At 43.2% G+C, this 20,236-nt stretch overlaps 1 protein-coding gene across 4 annotated transcripts in view; it reads right to left on the bottom strand.

Annotated features, from left to right (window-relative positions):
* Window positions 1-20,236, bottom strand: part of C5H7orf57 (chromosome 5 C7orf57 homolog) — a 262,894-nt gene that overhangs the window by 118,863 nt on the left and 123,795 nt on the right. For all 4 annotated transcript variants that reach the window (XM_075828556.1, XM_075828555.1, XM_075828554.1 and 1 more), the window contains exon 4: window positions 18,549-18,657. In XM_075828556.1, coding sequence (XP_075684671.1) covers window positions 18,549-18,657 — 109 coding nt within the window. The remainder of the gene's footprint in view (window positions 1-18,548; window positions 18,658-20,236) is intronic.

Here is a 20,236-nt window from a genome sequence, read left to right as displayed (position 1 = left end):
TATCACACATGAAAGTGAAACTAAGCCTACGACATGTTTTATTTCATTTTTTTTTTTATATTTTATATTTTTTACAGGTTTGGTGTTTGGACTACGTCGGTTTCGAGGACTACTTAGGCCTCATGCACACGACCGTATTTTTTCACACCCGTAAATACTGGCGTAAATACGGGTCCGGTGTCACACGTATTCCACCCGTTTTGCACCAGTATTTACGAACCCGTGCTCGTAAATATGGGTCCGGTGTCACACGTATTCCACCCGTATTTACGAGCACGTTTTTGGCAGCAAAATAGCACTGCACTAATCGGCAGCCCCTTCTCTCTATCAGTGCAGGATAGAGAGAAGGGACAGCCTTTTCTGTAATAAAAGTTAAAGAAATTCATACTTACCCGGCCGTTGTCTTGGTGACGCGTCCCTCTCTTCACATCCAGCCCGACATCCCTGGATGACGCGGCAGTCCATGTGACCGCTGCAGCCTGTGATTGACCTGTGATTGGCTGCAGCGGTCACATGGCCTGTAACGTCATCCAGGACGTCGGCCCGGATGTCGAGAGGGACGCGTCACCAAGGCAACGGGCGGGAGACCGGACTGGAGGAAGCAGGAAGTTGTCGGTAAGTATGAACGTCTTTTATTTTTATTTTTTACAGGATAGGGGATACATGTCTTTTGTTTATGGCAGAGCGGGGAGATACCTCCCCGCTCTGCCATAGTTTTCATTGTAGTCCCGGCGGTAGTTACGCCACTGGGCTGTGGCCTGCAGACCGGGTAGTCCCCTGACCTCGCCTCACCTCGCAACGCTCCCGTAATCACGGGTGAACACACGCAGCCACCCATGATTACGGGAGCCCCATAGACTTCTATGGGATGCCCGTGCCGTTATTACGGCATGAAATAGGGCATGTTCTATCTTTTTTAACGGCACGGGTACCTTCCCGTGAGCAAACGGGAAGGTACCCGTGGCTAACAGAAGCCTATGAGCCCGTTATTGCGGGTCGTAATAACGACCCGCAATAACGGGTGTTTTTACGGTCGTGTGCATGAGGCCTTAGATGACGCTTTTTTTTTCATCAATAAAATGGTTAATGAGGGTTGTGTTGGGGGTGCTTTATTTCAATAAAATATTTTATCTATATCTTTGTCTTTTCTTTTCAAGTTTTATTACTATCACTTTAGTAATGGCCACTGTCTGAGTGACAAGGTCCATTACTAAGGGGAGGCTTAGTGTTAGCCGGTACAGAGGCTAACACTAAACACCATTATTACCCCGGTACCCACCACCACCAGGGGTGCCGGGAAGAGCTGGGTACGATCCAGTACCCGACCATCTGTTGTGATGATCGGGCTCTGGGGCGGCCGCAGGCTGGTATTATGAGGCTGGGAAGGGCCAAAAACAGTGGACCTTCCCACCCTTGTAATGCTAGGCTGCTGCGGCTGTGTTGTATCTGGCTGGTTATAAAAATGGGGGGGACCCCACGTCATTTTTTTTTTATTATTTATTATTTTTATTAAAAACACATGGGGTTCCACCAAATTTATCATAACCAGCCACAAACAACACAGTGTTATTAGCCTGGGAATGTACTACTAAACCAGTGGCCCCTCCCACCCGTGTAATGCCAGGCTGCTGCGGCCTTGTATATGGCTGGTTATTAAAAATGTGGGGGACCCGTCTATTGTTAGATTTAAAAAAAAAAAAAACGACGTGGGTGTCCCCCACATTTTTATAACCAGCCAGATACAACACAGCAGCAGCAGCCTAGCATTACAAGGGTGGGAAGGTCCACTGTTTTTGGCCCTTCCCAGCCTCATAATACCAGCCTACGGCCGCCCCAGAACCCGACCATCACAACAGATGGTCGGGTACTAGATCGTACCAAGCTCTTCCCGGCACCCCTGGTGGTGGTGGGTACCGGGGTAATAATGGGTGGTTAGTGCTAGCCTCTGCACCGGCTAACACGAAGTACCGCCTTAATAATGGACGCTGTCAATCAGCCAACTACCATTATCTAGGCACTAATAAAGTTTGAAAAAAAACCCACAAAGACAATTCTTTTTTATTGAAATAAGAAATCCCCAACAAAACCCTCGTTAACCATTTTATTAAAATTTTCAAAAAACGTAGATCTACGCAGTAGTCCAACGAATCAAAGATGTAGTCCAATTGGTACATCAAAATCTGCAACAACATTAAAAAAAAAAGTTATCAATGTGAACAATACCGATACTTCTACTCACCTACACACACACAAACAACCACAAACAAACATATACACAAACACATATAAACACACCCATATAATACACAAACACACACACAAACATATACACACAAACATATACAAATGCACAAACACACCCATATATACACACACACACACACACACACACACACACATAAACTCCAAAAAACACACATACACACAAACCTATACACAAACACATGTACACAAACACACCCATATATACACAAACACACATATACACAAACACACAAATATACATATACAAAAATACACAAACATATACACATATGCACAAACACACCCATATATACACAAACACACACACATAAACATATACACACACACACACACACACACACACACACACATATATACACAAACACAGACACACACACACACACACACACACACACACAAACATATGTACACAAACACAGCCATATATACACAAACACATATACAAACACACACAAACACACCCATGTATACACACATAAACACACACACATATACACAAACACAAAAATATACACAAACATATACACATAAACACAAATACACCCATATATACACTCACACATAAACACAGACACACACATATACACAAACACATATACACAAACACACCCATATATACACAAACACAGACACACACACACACACACACACACACACTTACCTTTATCGGAGCGCAGACTTCTTGCGACGGGTGCCTTCCACTGCATCTCCTGCGCATGCGCCGAGATGCGCGTTCACGAGTAAATTACATTCTCTGCTCAGGACGCAGAGGATGTCATTACGCATGCGCGGCCACCGCTAAAGGTAAATAGCGGTGGCCGGGAACCTAGGCAACGGGCAGGATACAAAGAGGGACCGACCGCAACTTCAATCAAGGATATCAAGAAAACGACATCGCTGGACGACGGACAGGTAATTAGAATTCTTCTTATTTTTACATGGGGGAGCTTTATAGCTCCATTTATCAACTTGGGACAACCCCTTTAACCTATGGATACATTTCTATAGCATTACTTTTTTAGATGGAGGCAACTGCACGGATATAAGAAAGGGACGTGAGCAGAATTTTAAATACAGTGAAGGAAATAAGTATTTGATCCCTTGCTGATTTTGTAAGTTTGCCCACTGTCAAAGACATGAACAGTCTAGAATTTTTAGGCTAGGTTAATTTTACCAGTGAGAGATAGATTAGATTTAAAAAAAAAACTGAAAATCACATGGTCAAAATTATATATATTTATTTGCATTGTGCACAGAGAAATAAGTATTTGATCCCTTTGGCAAACAAGACTTAATACTTGGTGGCAAAACCCTTGTTGGCAAGCACAGCAGTCAGACGTTTTTTGTAGTTGATGAGGTTTGCACACGTTAGATGGAATTTTGGCCCACTCCTCTTTGCAGATCATCTGTAAATCATGAAGATTTCGAGGCCGTCGCTTGGCAACTCGGATCTTCAGCTCCCTCCATAAGTTTTCGATGGGATTAAGGTCTGGAGACTGGCTAGGCCACTCCATGACCTTAGTGTGCTTCTTTTTGAGCCACTCCTTCGTTGCCTTGGCTGTATGTTTCGGGTCATTGTTGTGCTGAAAGACCCAGCCACGAGACATTTTTAATGTCCTGGTGGAAGGAAGGAGGTTGTCACTCAGGATTTGATGGTACATGGCTCCATCCATTCTCCCATTGATGCGGTGAAGTAGTCCTGTGCCCTTAGCAGAGAAACACCCCCAAAACATAATGTTTCCACCTCCATGCTTGACAGTGGGGACGGTGTTCTTTGGGTCATAGGCAGCATTTCTCTTCCTCCAAACACGGCGAGTTGAGTTAATGCCAAAGAGCTCAATTTTAGTCTCATCTGACCACAGCACCTTCTCCCAATCACTCTCAGAATCATCCAGATGTTCTTTGCAAACTTCAGACGGGCCTGTACATGTGCCTTCTTGAGCAGGGGGACCTTGCGGGCACTGCAGGATTTTAATCCATTGCGGCGTAATGTGTTACCAATGGTTTTCTTGGTGACTGTGGTCCCAGCTGCCTTGAGATCATTAACAAGTTCCCCCGTGTAGTTTTCGGCTGAGCTCTAACCTTCCTCAGGATCAAGGATACCCCACGAGGTGAGATTTTGCATGGAGCCCCAGATCGATGTCGATTGACTGTCATTTTGTATGTCTTCCATTTTCTTACTATTGCACCAACAGTTGTCTCCTTCTCACCCAGCGTCTTACTTATGGTTTTGTAGCCCATTCCAGCCTTGTGCAGGTCTATGATCTTGTCCCTGACATCCTTAGAAAGCTCTTTGGTCTTGCCCATGTTGTAGAGGTTAGAGTCAGACTGATTAATTGAGTCTGTGGACAGGAGTATTTTATACAGGTGACCATTTAAGACAGTTGTCTTTAATGCAGGCACCAAGTTGATTTGGAGCGTGTAACTGGTCTGGAGGGGGCTGAACTCTTAATGGTTGGTAGGGGATCAAATACTTATTTCTCTGTGCACAATGCAAATAAATATATATAATTTTGACAATGTGATTTTCTGTTTTTTTTTTATATAATCTATCTCTCACTGGTAAAATTAACCTAGCCTAAAAATTCTAGACTGTTCATGACTTTGACAGTGGGCAAACTTACAAAATCAGCAAGGGATCAAATACTTATTTCCTTCACTGTACATGTATATTAGAAATCTGTACGATTTCCTACTCTATAAATAAAAAAAATTAAAAAAGTGGACAACCCCTTTAAAAGTTCAGACAGAGTTTATTGACGCGGTCACTGCGCCAAAAAAAGTCTGAAAATGCGGAGGCGTTTTTTGCCCGCGAGCGGAAGAAGAAGCCTCATGCTCTTTCTTCAGGCGTTTCCGTCTCTGACCTGCCGTTGACAATAAGAGGCAGAGAAAGTCGTTTTCGCTGAGTTTTTTTGCCCGCGGCCCTCAAAGGCCACGATCGACAAACTCAGAGAAAAATATGGCAAAGAGTGCAGGCAGGACAAAATCTTACTCAAAATTCCTTAAGGAATTTTGAGGCAGATTTCTCCACCTGCAAAAAACTCTGTGTGAACAGGGCCTAACTGTCTGTAATTAAATAGCTCAGAAATGTATTTACCGTATCGTATAAGCATAAATAATTGCATCCACAGCATCTTACTTATGCTAGACTCAAACTTGTCATAGTCTAGTGTGAGGTGTGGAAAGGGTGACTATGAGCAGTGACGACTAATGTGTCACGATGAGTAGCAGTGACATGCTGATGTGGTGGCTTAATATTAATGTCAAAAATAATACAAATGCTATAAAGCAATAAAACAATGATTCAATACGTAATAAGAGATGAATGAGAGAATGAGGACAGAATGAGGGTTTTAGGTGTACACTATGTCTCAATCCTAATATTGAAGATCCTTCATTTTCAGCAAGTGATAGTAACGAACCAAACTGTGGGCTGCAACCCCCTGGGGGATTGTGTGAAGAGCTCCGAGCGGTCGAGAGCCACTCACCGATGTCCCGGTTTCAACTGTATCTGCGTCGAGCAATGCTGGAGCAATGCGTCGAGCAATGCTGGAGCAAGGAGCTGACAGCTTCTTGCTCCAGCATTCACTATGCCGAGAGCGGTGAGCTGGGAGCGGCTGGGCGCAGACAAAGAGCGATGTAGTGACTTCATTACGCCTGTCTGTGCCAAGTAACACGCTGCACAGACCGGAGGAGCAGGATCTCCTCCACTCGACGTGGAAACAGGGATAGGGGAGTATTTTTTTATTTTTATTAGGCACTATGGGGACATTGTTTTAAGTATGGAGGCTCTCTATGGGGGCAGCTATAAGGGCACCTGTGAGGGTATTATTCTGGGTGGGGGCAGCTATAGAGGCATTATCCTTTGTGGGGGCAGCTATAGGGGCATTATCTTGTGTGGGGGCAGCTATAGGGGCATTACCCTGTGTGGGGCCAGCTATAGGGGCATTACCCTGTGTGGGGCCAGCTATAGGGGCATTACCCTGTGTGGGGGCAGCTATAGGGGCATTACCCTGTGTGGGGGCAGCTATAGGGGCATTATACTGTGTGGGGGCAGCTATAGGGGCATTATACTGTGTGTGTGTGTGGCAGCTATAGGGGCATTAAAATGTGTTAAAATGTGTGGGGGGCTAAATACGGTAGTGAGGGGTCCCAAACGATCATCTCGGCCAGGAGTGGGTCTTTGGGATCTAGCTCGCTGGCCAGAAGAAATATACAGGTTGCACAAAGTAAAAACCAAAACAAACAAAATCCTGCTTATCCAAGCTTATCCGACCTATTTTCAGACGTAAACGAGGCGTATTATGCCTCGATTTACGCCTAAAAATACGGCTCCAATACGTCGGCAAACATCTGCCCATTCATTTGAATGGGTTTGCCGACGACCTATAATTTACGCGTCGTCGTTTGACAGCCTCATCAAAGAAGTGCAGGACACTGCTTTGGATGTAATTTGAGCTGTTTTCCATTGAATTCAATGAAGAACAGCTCTAAATTACGGCCGTCAATGACGCCTTGCAAAATGCGAGGACGATCAATTACGTCTGAAATTACGGAGCTGTTTTCTCCTGAAAAAAGCTCCGTAATTTCAGACGTAAATGCAGTTTACGTGTGCACATACCCTATAAGTTCCCTCTGTCTTACAGACAATATAGTATCAACATGTACCTTCAGTTTGTATGCAGCTTCTGAGCAGCAACCCTGCTCTGCACAGAGATACCTTACACAGTGCAGCGCGGGGTTAAATAGGCCTCAGTACAGCTGAATTTACTAATGAGGCCAATGCTGAGGAAAATAGATACTGGACCGGGAATGGAGGCTTCATACCACCCAGGACACTACAAAATCTCCAAGCTCCATACCCTTCACACAACATGGAGAAAAACGTAAAGTGTTTTTCCTCTTGCTTTGTATGATACTTGGAGCCCCTTACCGTGTATAGAAGAGAAACCTTGGTGGAATATAGACACCATCTACCACCTTTCCAGTAACTTCCTTACATACCCTCCCGCTCTGCTCAGACCTCTGGGGAGGAGCACCTTGAGCCCATAAACAGTGGACACGTGACAACGCATCTGCATTGTTCTACATAAAACCTAAAGTCTTGCAAGGCCAAAAACAACCTCTTTACTCTTGCATTCTTTCCTTTATTTTTGGCCATCCATTTTAATGGCTAGTGATCTGTAATTAGTCCTGAATGGTCTCCCCAGCAGATAATACATTAGTGAATCGATGGCCCACTTAAGGGCAAGGCATTCCCTTTCTATAATTGAATAGTTATTTTCTGCAGAACTCAACTTTCCGCCGAGGTAACTTATTGGGTGTTCTTCCCCATTAATTACCTGAGAGAGAACAGCCCCATTCCGACAGAGGCATCTGCTTGTACCAAAAATTATTTTTTGAAGTTGGAGCAACAGGTATCTTACACAAAATCTTTCAACTTTTGGAAAGCCTGTTCTACCTTCTCACTCCATTTACCATGGTGGACTTCGACTCTTTAGTAAGGTCAGTGAGAGGAGCCGCTAGTGTGGCAAAATTTGGTACAAACCTGCTATAATATCCAGCTATCCCTAAGAAGGCTCTGACCTGCTTTTTGGATACTGGTTGAGGCCAGTTTTTAAATCGCCTCAATTTTGTCAATTTGGGGTTTAATGAGGTCTCGTCCAATGTTATACCCTAATGTAACGTGCCTCTTCAAGGCCTATGGCACATTTGTTTGGGTTGGCGGTTAAGCCAGCCTCCCGAATTGAGTCCAGGACTGCTTGTACTTTTGCCAGATGAGATTAAAAATCTCAGCTAAAGATAACCACATCATCTAGATATGCGGCTGCATATTCTTTTTTGGGCAGTAAAATAAAGTCCATTAACCTCTGGAAAGTGGACAGGGCACCATGTAGCTCAAACGGGAGAACAACATATTGAAAAAGGCCATCTAGTGTGGAAAAAGCTTAGCCTCTTTCCTTAGCCTCTTCAGTTAGTGGGACCTGCCAATAGCCTTTAGTGAGGTCAAGAGTAGTTTTATACCTGGCAGGTCCTAATCTTTCAATCAACTCATCGACCCTTGGCATAGGATAGGCATCAAATTTTGATATTTCATTTAGCTTTCGGAAATTACAAAATCTCAGACTTCCATCTGGTTTGGGAAGGAGTACTATTGGGCTTGACAAGCCGCTTTGTGACTTTTCTATTACCCATAGAGACATATTTTTTTTTTTTACTATTTCTGAAATTGCTCATCTCTGGGCTTCTGGCACTCGATATGGTCTCAGTTTTACCTTTGACCAGGTTCAGTCACAATGTCATGCTTTATGACACAAGTCCAGCCTGGTACTTCAGAAAATGTTTCTCTATTTTTTTGCACAAATTCTCTAGCCGCTTGATTCTGGACTGCTGATAAGGTTTCTGAGATACGAACATCTGGTAAACGATTGATAGATGACTCCCTGGGCTGATTTATTGCAGAAAGAACCTCACGATCCTTCCAGGGTTTGATTAAATTCACGTGATATAGTTGGAGAGGCTTTCTTTTCCCTGGTTGAAAATCCTTATAATTTATGCCGATTCACTGACCTCATAGGGGCACTGCCATTTCGCCAAAAACACACTCTCAACTGTTGACACCAAAACGAACAAATACTCGGTCGCCTGGTTGAAAGGCAGACCTATTGTAAATTCTGGCCTGGGCATCTTGGGCCTGCTGCATATGTTCTCGGACAATCGGCATAACTGCAGCAATTCTGTCCTGCATTTGAGCAATATGTTCAATTACACTTCTGTGATGTGTATGTTCTTGTTCCCATGTCCAAGAGCCCCCTGGATGGTGACCATACAAAAGTTCAAATGGGGAAAACCCTGTGGAAGCTTGTGGAACCTCTCGAATTGAAAACATTAAATAAGGCAAAAGACAATCCTAGTCCTTTCCATCCTTACCAAGCACCTTTTTAGCATCCCTTTCAGTGTTCTGTTAAACCTTTCCACCAGACCATCGGTCTGGGGATGGTATACTGAAGCACATAAATGGGGCATTTTTAATAGTCAACACAGCTCTTTAGTCATTTTAGACATAAAAGATGTCCTTTGGTGTGTTAAAAGTTCTCTGGGGATACCTGTACAGGTCAACATTTGGAACCGTTCTTTTGCAATAACTCTAGACGAGGTGTTCGAGAGGTATTGCTTCTAGATAACGGGTGGCATAGTCAAGGACCACTAAGATGTGCTGGTGGCCCCTGGCAGACTTGGGAAATGGTCCAACCAGATCCACAGCAATGCGCTCAAAAGGATCCTTAATTATTGGTAGCGGTATTAGAGGGTTACGAAAATGTGGCCGAGGAGTATTAACTTGACACTCTGGGCAAGTGTGACAAAAATTCTCTACAGCTGTATAGAATCCTAGCCAGAAAAAGCTCCGCTCAATATGTGCGTTTGTTTTCTCTGCCCCTAAATGTCCCCCTAGAACATGTGAATGAGCCAGTTCCAATAATATCCGGACATGAGACTGGGGTACAATAAGCTGCTCTATAAACCCTGTTTCTGTTTTCTTTACCCTGTAAATGAAATCATTATGTACCGTAAAGTGGGGATACTGCAAATCACTGTCTGGTTCTTGCGAAATACCATTAAATTACTTTGACATTTTTCCAGGCATTCACTAGATTAGGATCCTTCAGCTGCTCTGTACCAAATATTCCCCTAGAAATTTGCAAGTTAGAAAATTCTATTTCAGGGGGAGTCTCCTCAGAGTCCCTAGCCAAGACTTCTATAGGGAAATTATTAGGTTTCCCTGGTACCAGTGCTACAGCATTAATAGTTTCACTTACATTTACATTATGCTTATAGTCACACACAATGGGCTTCTTATTATCCCATAAATCCCAGAACAATGGAAAACCACAACCAATTAGAACACTGTAACAAGCTTTTAACTACGCCCACTTCATGGCTCACTGACCCACAAGGAGTTTTCACTGTTCGCACTGCAGTGGGATAGTCCTTACTGTCACCATGAATGCACACAACCCCCAACCGGTGGGTCTTGAGTCTGTCAGAGTCCATCCACAAGACTGGCGTGTGCCAAAGTCACCAGACTCCCAGAGTCCAGCAACACCATTACAGAATGTCCTTCTATTTTGCCCGGACACACTTGTCTTTCTGTTATACTGTCCACGTAAGCTATACAAGGCGGTTTAGCAAATAATGGACATATGCTTTCCCAAGTTACAATCCATAGGTTCACCTAGCACCGGGAAGTTAGCAGCCACATGTCCCAGTCCTTGGCATCGCCAACAGACTACTTGGCCCCGGGATTTAAGCGAATTGTATCTTTTTGGACTTCGTGGCCTTTCATGTTTGCAACCTGAGTGTGTACCACCCTCTTCTTTAGGATACAGTCTAACCCCTTTAGAAGAAGGAACAGTCTTACCCATAGATGATCTTATTTCTAGGGGCTAACCATGTGAAGTGGAACTCCTAGAGGCACACCTCTGTAGAAGTATACCGTTCCACAACGGACATCAGCTCATCCACATTTTTTGGGTCAGTGTACCCGACGCAGTGCTGTATCCTCAAAAGCAGGGCACAGACAAAATGGTCACAAACAACTTGTTCCACAATTTGGGCTGAAGTCAGCTCCTCAGGCTGCAACCATTTCCTAGTGAGGTGGAGGAGATCATACATTTATGATCTGGCTGGTTTGTCAGAATCATATTCCCAAGTGTAGTGAAATCCTAGCCAGGCTTGGGGTTACCCTAGCTGTATGCACGCAACTTTGAGATTGGTATACATCTTAGCATCCTGCACCCTCAGGTCAAAGTAAGGTGTTTGGGGTTTTCCCTGTTAAGAAGGGGGCCAGCGCCTCCGTTCACTGGCTTTCAGGAAGCCTTTCACTCTCCACAATCCTTTCAAAGGTACCCAGATAAGCTTCTATGTCATCTACTTTAACCATCTTTCTCAAGGCGTTCTGCACCAACTGCCAGGGTGCAGGCTGTGGTCCTGGAGACACTTCAGGTCTCTTTGACAAGACTTGTAACGGCTGCTGCAGAGATTGGTTCACCTGCTGCTGTTCTTTTACAGAGGCTTGGTGAGTTTTAACCAATAAATGATTAGTCGCACTTTGGCCCTTCATGGCTTCGTCATGCACCTTCTGAGCGGCATGAGCCTGTTGAAGGCTGACATTAGCCTGCACGAGCTGCTATATTAGTTCCTTCATGTTTGCCATAAAACCAGGCTTCTGTCTGTTATTTCGGTTATCCACAGGATATGCCAAAAAAGTCAGATATGTGCAATTCCCCCGCTATCTCTAGAACGGGGCCCCCAAAACCCAGTTCTAGCTTACTCTGCTCCGCTGTCTCCCGGCCACATCCTGGTTAGGTGGTCAGGAGTTACGGAAACAGCCGAACTCACTGAGCTACGCTGTTTTCGTAACTTCCATAGAAGTGACCGGGAGTTACGGAAACAGCGTATCACGGCGAGCAATGCTGTTTCCGTAGTTAATGATTTCCAGAAACAGCATAGCTCGCCATGCTATGCTGTTTCAGTAACTCCCATTCACATCTATAGAAATGGGTAACTCAGCAAGCACTCGGCTGTTTCCATAACAACCCGACCGCCTAACCAGGAAGTGACCGGGAGGCAGCGGAGTTCAGTAAGCTAGAACAGGGCTTAGAGGGACCAATTCTAGAGATAGGTGGGATCCACATCTATAGGACATTTATGGCATATCCTGTGGATATGCCATAAATGTCCAAGATGGAAAAACCCATTTAACCCCTTCCCGACATTTGTCGTATGGATAAGTCATGGAAAGTCAGTGATTCCCGCAAAATGCCGTATCCATACAACAAATGGATGGCACGGGCTCAGAAGCCAAGTCCGTGCCATCATCCACGGGTGTCAGCTGTATGTTACAGCGGACACCCTGCTGTAATGGCGGGGACTGAAGTTAGCTCCAATCCCCGCCATTAACACTTTAACCCGTTAGTGACCGGCCCATAGTGTTTCACTAACGGGCGTTATTCCGACGCCATAGACTTTTTTATGTCGCGTCATCGGAATAAGTAAACAGAGCAGGGAGCTGTCAAATCTCCCTGCTCTCAGCTGCCAGAGGTAGCGGAGGGCTGGGGGCATCCCTGCTCTGCCGGGTGAGATCGATATTAGTATCGATCTCACCTGTTTAACCACTCTGATGCGGTGCACAATAGCGTGCACCGCATCTGAGTGGTTTTGGAGAGAGGGAGGGAGCTCCCTCTCATCCAACTGACACTCGGCGATAAGATCGCAGAGTGTCTGTGTCTCTGATGGCAGCCGGGGGCCTAATAAAGGCCCCCAGGTCTGCCTGTGTTGAATGCCTGCTAGGTCATGCCAGAGGCATGACCTAGCAGATGCCTGTCCGTTTTACACGGACAGGCATAATGCACTGCAATACAGAAGTATTGCAGTGTATTATAAATGCGATCGGATGATCGCATAGTGAAGTACCCTAGTGGGACTAGTAAAAAAAAAAAAAAAAGTTTAATAAAAAGTGAAAAGAAATATGAAAAACCCACTTTTCCCCCCTTACAAACTGCTTTATTATTAACAAACAAAATAAAGTAAAAAAGTTACACATATTTGGTATCGCCGCGTCCGTAACAACCCCAACTATAAACTTATTACATCATTTAACCCGCACGGTGAACGTCGTAAAAAAATAAAATAAAAAAACATGCAAAAATTGCTGTTTTCTTTGAATCCAGCCTTAAAAAAAAAATGTGATAAAAAGTGATCAAAAAGTCGCATCTACTCCAAAACGGTACGGATAAAAACTACAAGTCGTCCTGCAAAAAAAAAGCCTTCCTACAATTGCATCGGCGAAAAAATAACGTTACGGCTCTTCAAATATGGAGACACAAAAACAAATAATTTTGAAAAAAAAGTGTTTTCACTGTGTAAAAGTAGTAAAACATACAAAAACTGTACAAATTTGGTATCGTTGCAATCGCAACAACCCGCTGAACAAAGTTATTGTGTGATTTATACCACACGGTAAACGGCGTAAATTTAGGATGCAAAAAAGTGTGGCGAATTGCTGGCTTTTTTTCTATTCCCCCCCAAAAAAAAGTTAATGAAAGTTAATCAATAAATTTTATGTACCCCTAAAAAGTACAACTTGTCCCGCAAAAAACAAGACCTTATACAGCTATGTCGAAGCAAAAATAAAAAGTGTATAGCTCTTTGAATGAGACGATGGAAAAACGTAAAAAATGGCTTGGTCATTAACGTCTAAATTAGGCTGGTCATTAAGGGGTTAAATGCAGTGGTCAAAAGAAACCCCTGCATTTAAAGGTGTTTGTAGCCAATCGCCGAGGTGCCGATGGCTGCAATGGCGACCAGAGGCCTAACACTGGTCTCGCGGTCTGCCTAGTAAGGAAGCCTCCTAGGCCCCATCTGGAGGCGGGGACCTATAAAGGAAGATGATGTGGGCTCAAAAGCTGAGCCTGCGTCATCATCAGCGGGTGTCAGCTGTATGTTACAGCTGACACCCTGCTGTAATGGCAGGGATCGGTGCTAGCTCTGATCCCTGCCATTAACCCCTTAGATGCAGCGATCAAAAGTGATCGCTGCATCTTAGTGGTTGTAGCTAAATCAGCACCCCTGCGATGTGATCGCAAGGGTGCCGACGGCTGCTATGGCAACAGGAGGTCTAACAATCGCCTCCTGGTCTGCCATTACGTAAGCAGATTAGGCCCCGCCTGGAGGTGAAGCCAAATCGGCTTGCGCGGTCAGTGAACAACTGACAGTTCTAATACATTGCACTACATAGGTAGTGCACTGTATTACAACATAAATCAGACAGTTAGACCTTCAAGTCCCCTAGTGGGACTGAAAAAAAAGGAAAATACACGTTTCAACTAATAAAACACAATCGCTCTTTTTCCCTGAAGTCCTTTATTATTGAAAAACAAAACACATATTTCGTATCGCCGCACCTGAGCTTTAAAAATATTATGTTATTAATGCCACGCGATGAACGCCATAAAAAAGAAACCTAAAGAACAATGCCAGAAATGCTGTTTTTTGGTCACCTTGCCTTCCATAAAATAGGATAAAGAGTGATCAAAAAGTCGCCCGTACCCCAAAATGGTACCAATAAAAACGACAGCGCGCCCGCAAAATAACAGCTCTCATACCACTACTTCTATGAAAAAACAAAATAAGTTAAAGGGGTCTTCCACCTTCTGTTAACTGATGACCTATCCACCGGATAGGTCTTCAGTACATGCTGTGGGGGCCGACATCCAGACCCCGCACAGATCAGCTGGTCCGATGCTTCCATGCATCGGGCGTACATGCCGGAAGCAGTTGGCTCCGGCCACGGAATAGCGGCTGAGCTGCAGTATTGCGGCTCTTCTGCTACTCAAGTGAATAGGAGCAGACCTACAGTTCTGCAGCACGGCCACTATGCTATTTACGGAGCCAACTGCTTCCGGCTGTGTACATAGCATTATGTGCCATAACATCTGATGCCCGCAGGCCACTGAAGCGGCTGATCGGTGCGGGGTCCGGGTGTCAGACCCGCACCAATGATATACTGATGACCTATGCCTTTAAGGCTTCAATAAGTCAGGAAAGAAAAAGTATACAGTTGTGCAGGCCCGAGGGGAACATTTCTTCTGTTTCAAGAGGCGATTTATCAAGGCCCTAAAATTAGGGAACCAACAATGGGAGGGCCCAAACATATCTGCTGGAAGCAGGGGTGCCCATATTATACCAGGACAATACTTTCTCAGCAAAATTCCCAAAACTGCAAAAGTGCGGAGTGTGGACCAAAAGGGGGATAAGAAAAGGACACCATTTATCAGTGTGATACTGGCCTGTGCATAAAGTATTGATTCACAGCGTAACAAACGTCTATGGATTAAAAAAAAAAATAATTAACACATTATTATACCCTCTTATTATGCCCTGATTTACTCTGCACAACTTACATGTACCCCCACATTGTAAGCTGAAATACCATTAATACTCCAAAACAAAAACTACTACCAAGCAAAAATCCACGCTCCAAAAGCCAAATTACGCTCCCTCCTTTCTGAACCCTACACTGCCTAAACAGCAGTTTACTACCATGGCATCACCATACCCAGGAGAACCCCTTTAACAATTTTTGGGGTGTGTGTCTCCAGTGGCACAACATATTTGCCACGGAAATGGCTATACTTTGCACCATCCACAGCAGATTCATACATGGAAAAAAAACCTGTGGGGTGAAAATGCTCACCACACTCCTTAATAAATGCCTTGAGGGGTGTAGTTTTCAAAATGGGATCACTTCTCAGGGGTTTCTTTTATTATTTCACATCAGAGACTCTGCAATTGTGAACCAATACTGTGTAAGTCGCCAAATGAGGCCTAAATTTCGCATGGTACTCTTTCACTCATGAGTCTGGTTGAATGTCCAGGCAAAAGAAAAGGGCCACATGTAGGGCGTTTCTAAAACCGGGAAACCCAGCATAATAATTAGAGAGTTGTCTGTTCATGGTGGCACGAGCTGGACACCACATATTGGCATATCTATAGAAAAATTGCCATTTTCACTCTGCAACATCGAGTGCACACTAATTTCTGCACAACACCTGCAGAGTTAACATGCTCACTACAAGGTGAATACCTTGAGGGGTGTAGTTTCCAAAACAAGGTCACTCCTGGGGGGTTTCCATTGTTTTAGTCCCACAGGGGCTTTGCAAATGCGACATGGGTACAGAAACCAAGCCAACAAAATCTGCAATGCAAAAGCCAAATGGCGCTCCTTCCATTCGGAGCCCTACCGTGTGCCCAAACAGCAGTTTATGACCACGTGTGGGATATTTCCGTACTCGGGAGAAATTGCTTTACAAATGTTGTGGTGCTTATTCACCTTTATTTGTTGAGAAAAATTAAACATTTTGCGCTCATTGGAAAAAAAAAATATTTTTTATTTTTACTGCCTAATTCTAATAAAATCTATGAAACACCTGTGGGGTCAAAATGCTCACTACACCCCTATATGAATTCCTTGTGGGTGTAGTTTCCAAAATGGGGAAACTACATTCCAAAGTTATTACCACATAAAGTGAAACATGTCAGATTTGAAAAATGAGGCTCTGTCAGGAAGGTCAAAAGTAGACAAAGCGGTAGCTGCAGTGTATAAATAATGTCCAATATAAAAAGTCATTTATCAGTACTACATGATTTGTTACTTTTAGAAAAGTCAAAAATATTTTAGTGACCAGCCTGCCTATTTTAATCCTTAACGACTGATCAATTTTTTTTTGTTTTTCTATCGTCACATTCAAAGAGCTCTACTTTTTTTTACTTTTCCATCGACAAAGATGTGAGGACTTCTTTTTTTGGGGACAAGTTGTAGTTTTTAATGGCACTGTTTTGGGTACATATAATTTATTGATCAACTTTTATTAAATTTTTTTGGGGGTAATGGCAACCCCCCCCCACCTGAAATTTCACCACTAATTTTTGAATAACATCTTTATTCTGCGGATTGTTAAGATTACAGCGATTTCAAATTTCTATAGTTTTTTAGGTTTTACTACTTTTGCACAACTAAAACACTTTTTTTTTTTTAAATATTTGTTTTTGTGTTGCCATATTCTAAGTGCCATAACGGTTTTATTTTTCCTCCGATGTAGCTGTATGAGAGCTTATTTTTTTGCTGTGGCAAATTGTAGTTTTTATTTGGTGCATATATATAACCCCTTAACGCCCTGTGACGTAAAATGATGTCACGGGCATTGACCTGTTAACGCGAACTGACGTACTACTGTGTCTGCAGACACAGATTTAAAGCAGTGATAGCTTAACGCTATCACTGCTGCAAGGCCAGGACCGGAGCTAGCCTCTGATCCGGCTGATTAACCCCCTGGATGCAGCGCTCAAAAGCGAGTGCTGCATCCATGGGGCTTACTAGCATGGGTTGCAATGGCTGCCTTGGCAACCGGAGGCATAACAATGTCCTCCTGTCTGCCAAATACGGAGGCCTGTTCGGCCCCCGCCTGGAGGCGGGGCCTGGAAAGGCTTTCAAATTGCAAAAAGAACATGGCGAAGGCTCAGAAGCTGAGCCTGCGCCATCAGCTGCTGATGTCGGCTGTATGTTACAGCTGACACCCTGCTGTAACGGCAGGGAACGGAGCTAGCTCTGCTCGGTGCCATTAACCATTTAGATGCCACGATCAAAGAGCGATCGCGGCATCTTAGTGATTGTAAACAATTGGCACCGCCGCGATTCCGATGGTTGCTATGGCAACCGGAGGTCTAACTATGGCTTCCTGGTCTGCCACCTACGGAAGCCCATTAGGCCCCAACTGGAGGCGGAGAATAATAGGCTTGCTGTCAGTGAATGACTGGCAGATCTAATGCATTGCACTACCTTCTAAAAATGTAAAATTTCTAAGTGTTATTGGAAAAAATTTAGATTTTCATCTAAACTGCCTCATTCCACTAAATTTAGCAAAAATCCTGTGGGTTCAAAATCCCCACTTTACCCCTTAATTCCTTGATTGGTGTAGTTTGCCAAATGATCTCTATTTTGGAGAGTTTCAACAGTTTTGGCATCACAGGCCTTCTTCAAACCTGACAAGGTGCCTAAAATATATTCTAATAAAAAGAAGGCCCCAAAACCCACTAGGTGCTCCTTTGCTTCGAAGGCCAGTGTTTCAGTCCATTACCACACTAGGGCCACATGTGGGATATTTCTAAAAACTGCAGAATCTGGGCAATAAATATGGAGTTGTGTTTCTCTGGTAAAACCTTTTGTGTTACAGAAAAAAGGATTAAAAATAAATTTCTGCAAATCACACTGTAGTTAGCAGCAAAGCGCCTATTAGATTAGTTAGGAGATAGAAAATGGATAAACTAGTGGAGTCCCTTTAAGGGGTTAATCGCTTGAAATCACTTTTTTGGAAGGCAGGATGAACAGAAGAGAGTAATTCTGGCACTAATTCTGTTTTTCATGCCATTCACAGTGCTAAATAATGTATAGTTTGGGTTGTTATGGACACAGTGAAACTAATTATGTTTAACTTTTTTTGGGAAAAAAAAAATGGAAAAACAAGGGGAAAAATTGGGTTGTTCATTTTTTTTTGAGAGAGTGCCACCTGCCGCTAAAACCACTTCTATGCCGCGATCACTATATCATCCCATGTTACACCATAAGCTGCCTTGTGATCAGAGCTCTGTTGCTCTGTCACCTAAGGCTCTGGGGGACGTCAGCTATGGGTGTGACTTTCTAGTTGAGCAATATTCGAAGAACTTACACAGTTGATTCTTGGGGTGTTGTTACAGGTTCATGGCTGTACCAGTCGGGAGGCGCATACGAGAGCTGATGTGTTTTCTTTGGAAGGGAATCAATTTGCTTCAGCAGATCTGAAAATATAGATGAACTATTATTACAATAGAAGAGGAATATTAGTTACAGAACTTACTCTTCTGGCAAATGTTCTATTTCTTCTACTCAAGCAATGAACAATGAGCCAACAATATTAATAAAAACAAAGCAAATAAGGCTCTGTGCACACTGCGTTTTGGCCCTACATTTAGCATGTATGTTTGGGAAAGCTCCTGATGTACACGCTAAACGCATACATGGGGCTCGATTAGTCAGACGGAGGACAAAAAAAAAAGTGTACTTTTGGCCTCCGTCCGGCTAGCATGCATCGGTATACCTTTTATTTCAAGGATAGAATAGTGTAGTAAACTACGCTTTTCCAACCCGAGGGATTCCGCAAAAAAAAAAAAGTGTATGGGCACTGTACGGGCATACGTCACAGGTATTAGATTAAGGTAATACGTCATGGGCGTTTCAATGGCTTTTTATGACGCATGTTAACCCCTTCCCGACATTTGACATTTACTCACGTCATAGCCAGGTAGTATGCAGCAGGTTCACGGGCTGAGCCCGCTCCATAAAATGCGGGTGTCGGCTGTATGTTCCAGCCAACACTTCACTGTAATGAGCAAGATTGTGCTAGAATGCGATCCCGCTTGTTTAACCCCTTAGTGACCAGCCCATTTTAGGCCCTAATGACCAAGCTATTTTATTCGTTTTTCTATAGTCGCATTCAAAGAGCTATAACTTTTTTATTTTTTCGTCTACATAGCTGTATGAGGACTTGTTTTACTTTTTTATAGCACCATTTTTGGGTACATATAATTTTTTTATTAACTTTTATTAACTTTTTTGGGGGGGATTACAAAAAAAACCTGAAATTCCGCCATTGTTCTATGCGTTTTTAAATTGACGCCGTTCACTATGCGACGTAAATAACATGTTACCTTTATTCTATGGGTCGGTACGATTACGGCGATACCACATATGTAGAGGTTTTTTATGTTTTACGACTTTTGCACAATAAAAACACTTTTGAACTAAAATTATTTGTTTTTGCATCGTCGCTTTCCAAGAGCCGTAACTTTTTTATTTTTCCATCAATGTAGTGATTTTTTGGGCTTGTTTTCTGCGGGACGAGACGTAGTTTTGATTGGTACTGTTTTGGGGTGCATGGGACTTATTGATTCATTTTTATTATGACTTTTTTGGGGGCAATGGAAAAAAATAGCAATTTCTCCATTGTTTTTTGCGTTTTTTTTTTACGGTGTTCACCTTGCAGTTTAAATGACATATTAACTTTATTATTGGAGTCATTACGGTCGCGGCGATACCATATATGTGTACTTTTATTTATTTACTCCATATTTTTTACACTTTTATGTTAAAAACACCAGAATCGCTGGTTTTTGGTCGCCTCTTCTCCTACATAAATGGAATAAAAACTTATCAAAAACTTGCATGTACACCAATATGGTCCATTAAAAACAGCACATCCTTCAAAAAAAAAAAAAAAAGTTATGGCTCTCAAAATGTGGCGACACAAAATAGATTTTATTCTTTAGTTCGTTTTTTCCTTGTAAAAGTAGTAAAACATATTAAAAAAAAAAAAAACTA

Source organism: Rhinoderma darwinii, chromosome 5 (genome assembly GCF_050947455.1).
Source record: "Rhinoderma darwinii isolate aRhiDar2 chromosome 5, aRhiDar2.hap1, whole genome shotgun sequence".
NCBI classification, from domain to species: Eukaryota; Metazoa; Chordata; class Amphibia; order Anura; family Rhinodermatidae; genus Rhinoderma; species Rhinoderma darwinii.
Note: the sequence above shows the minus strand (reverse complement) of the source record. Positions and strands in the feature narration are given on the sequence as shown.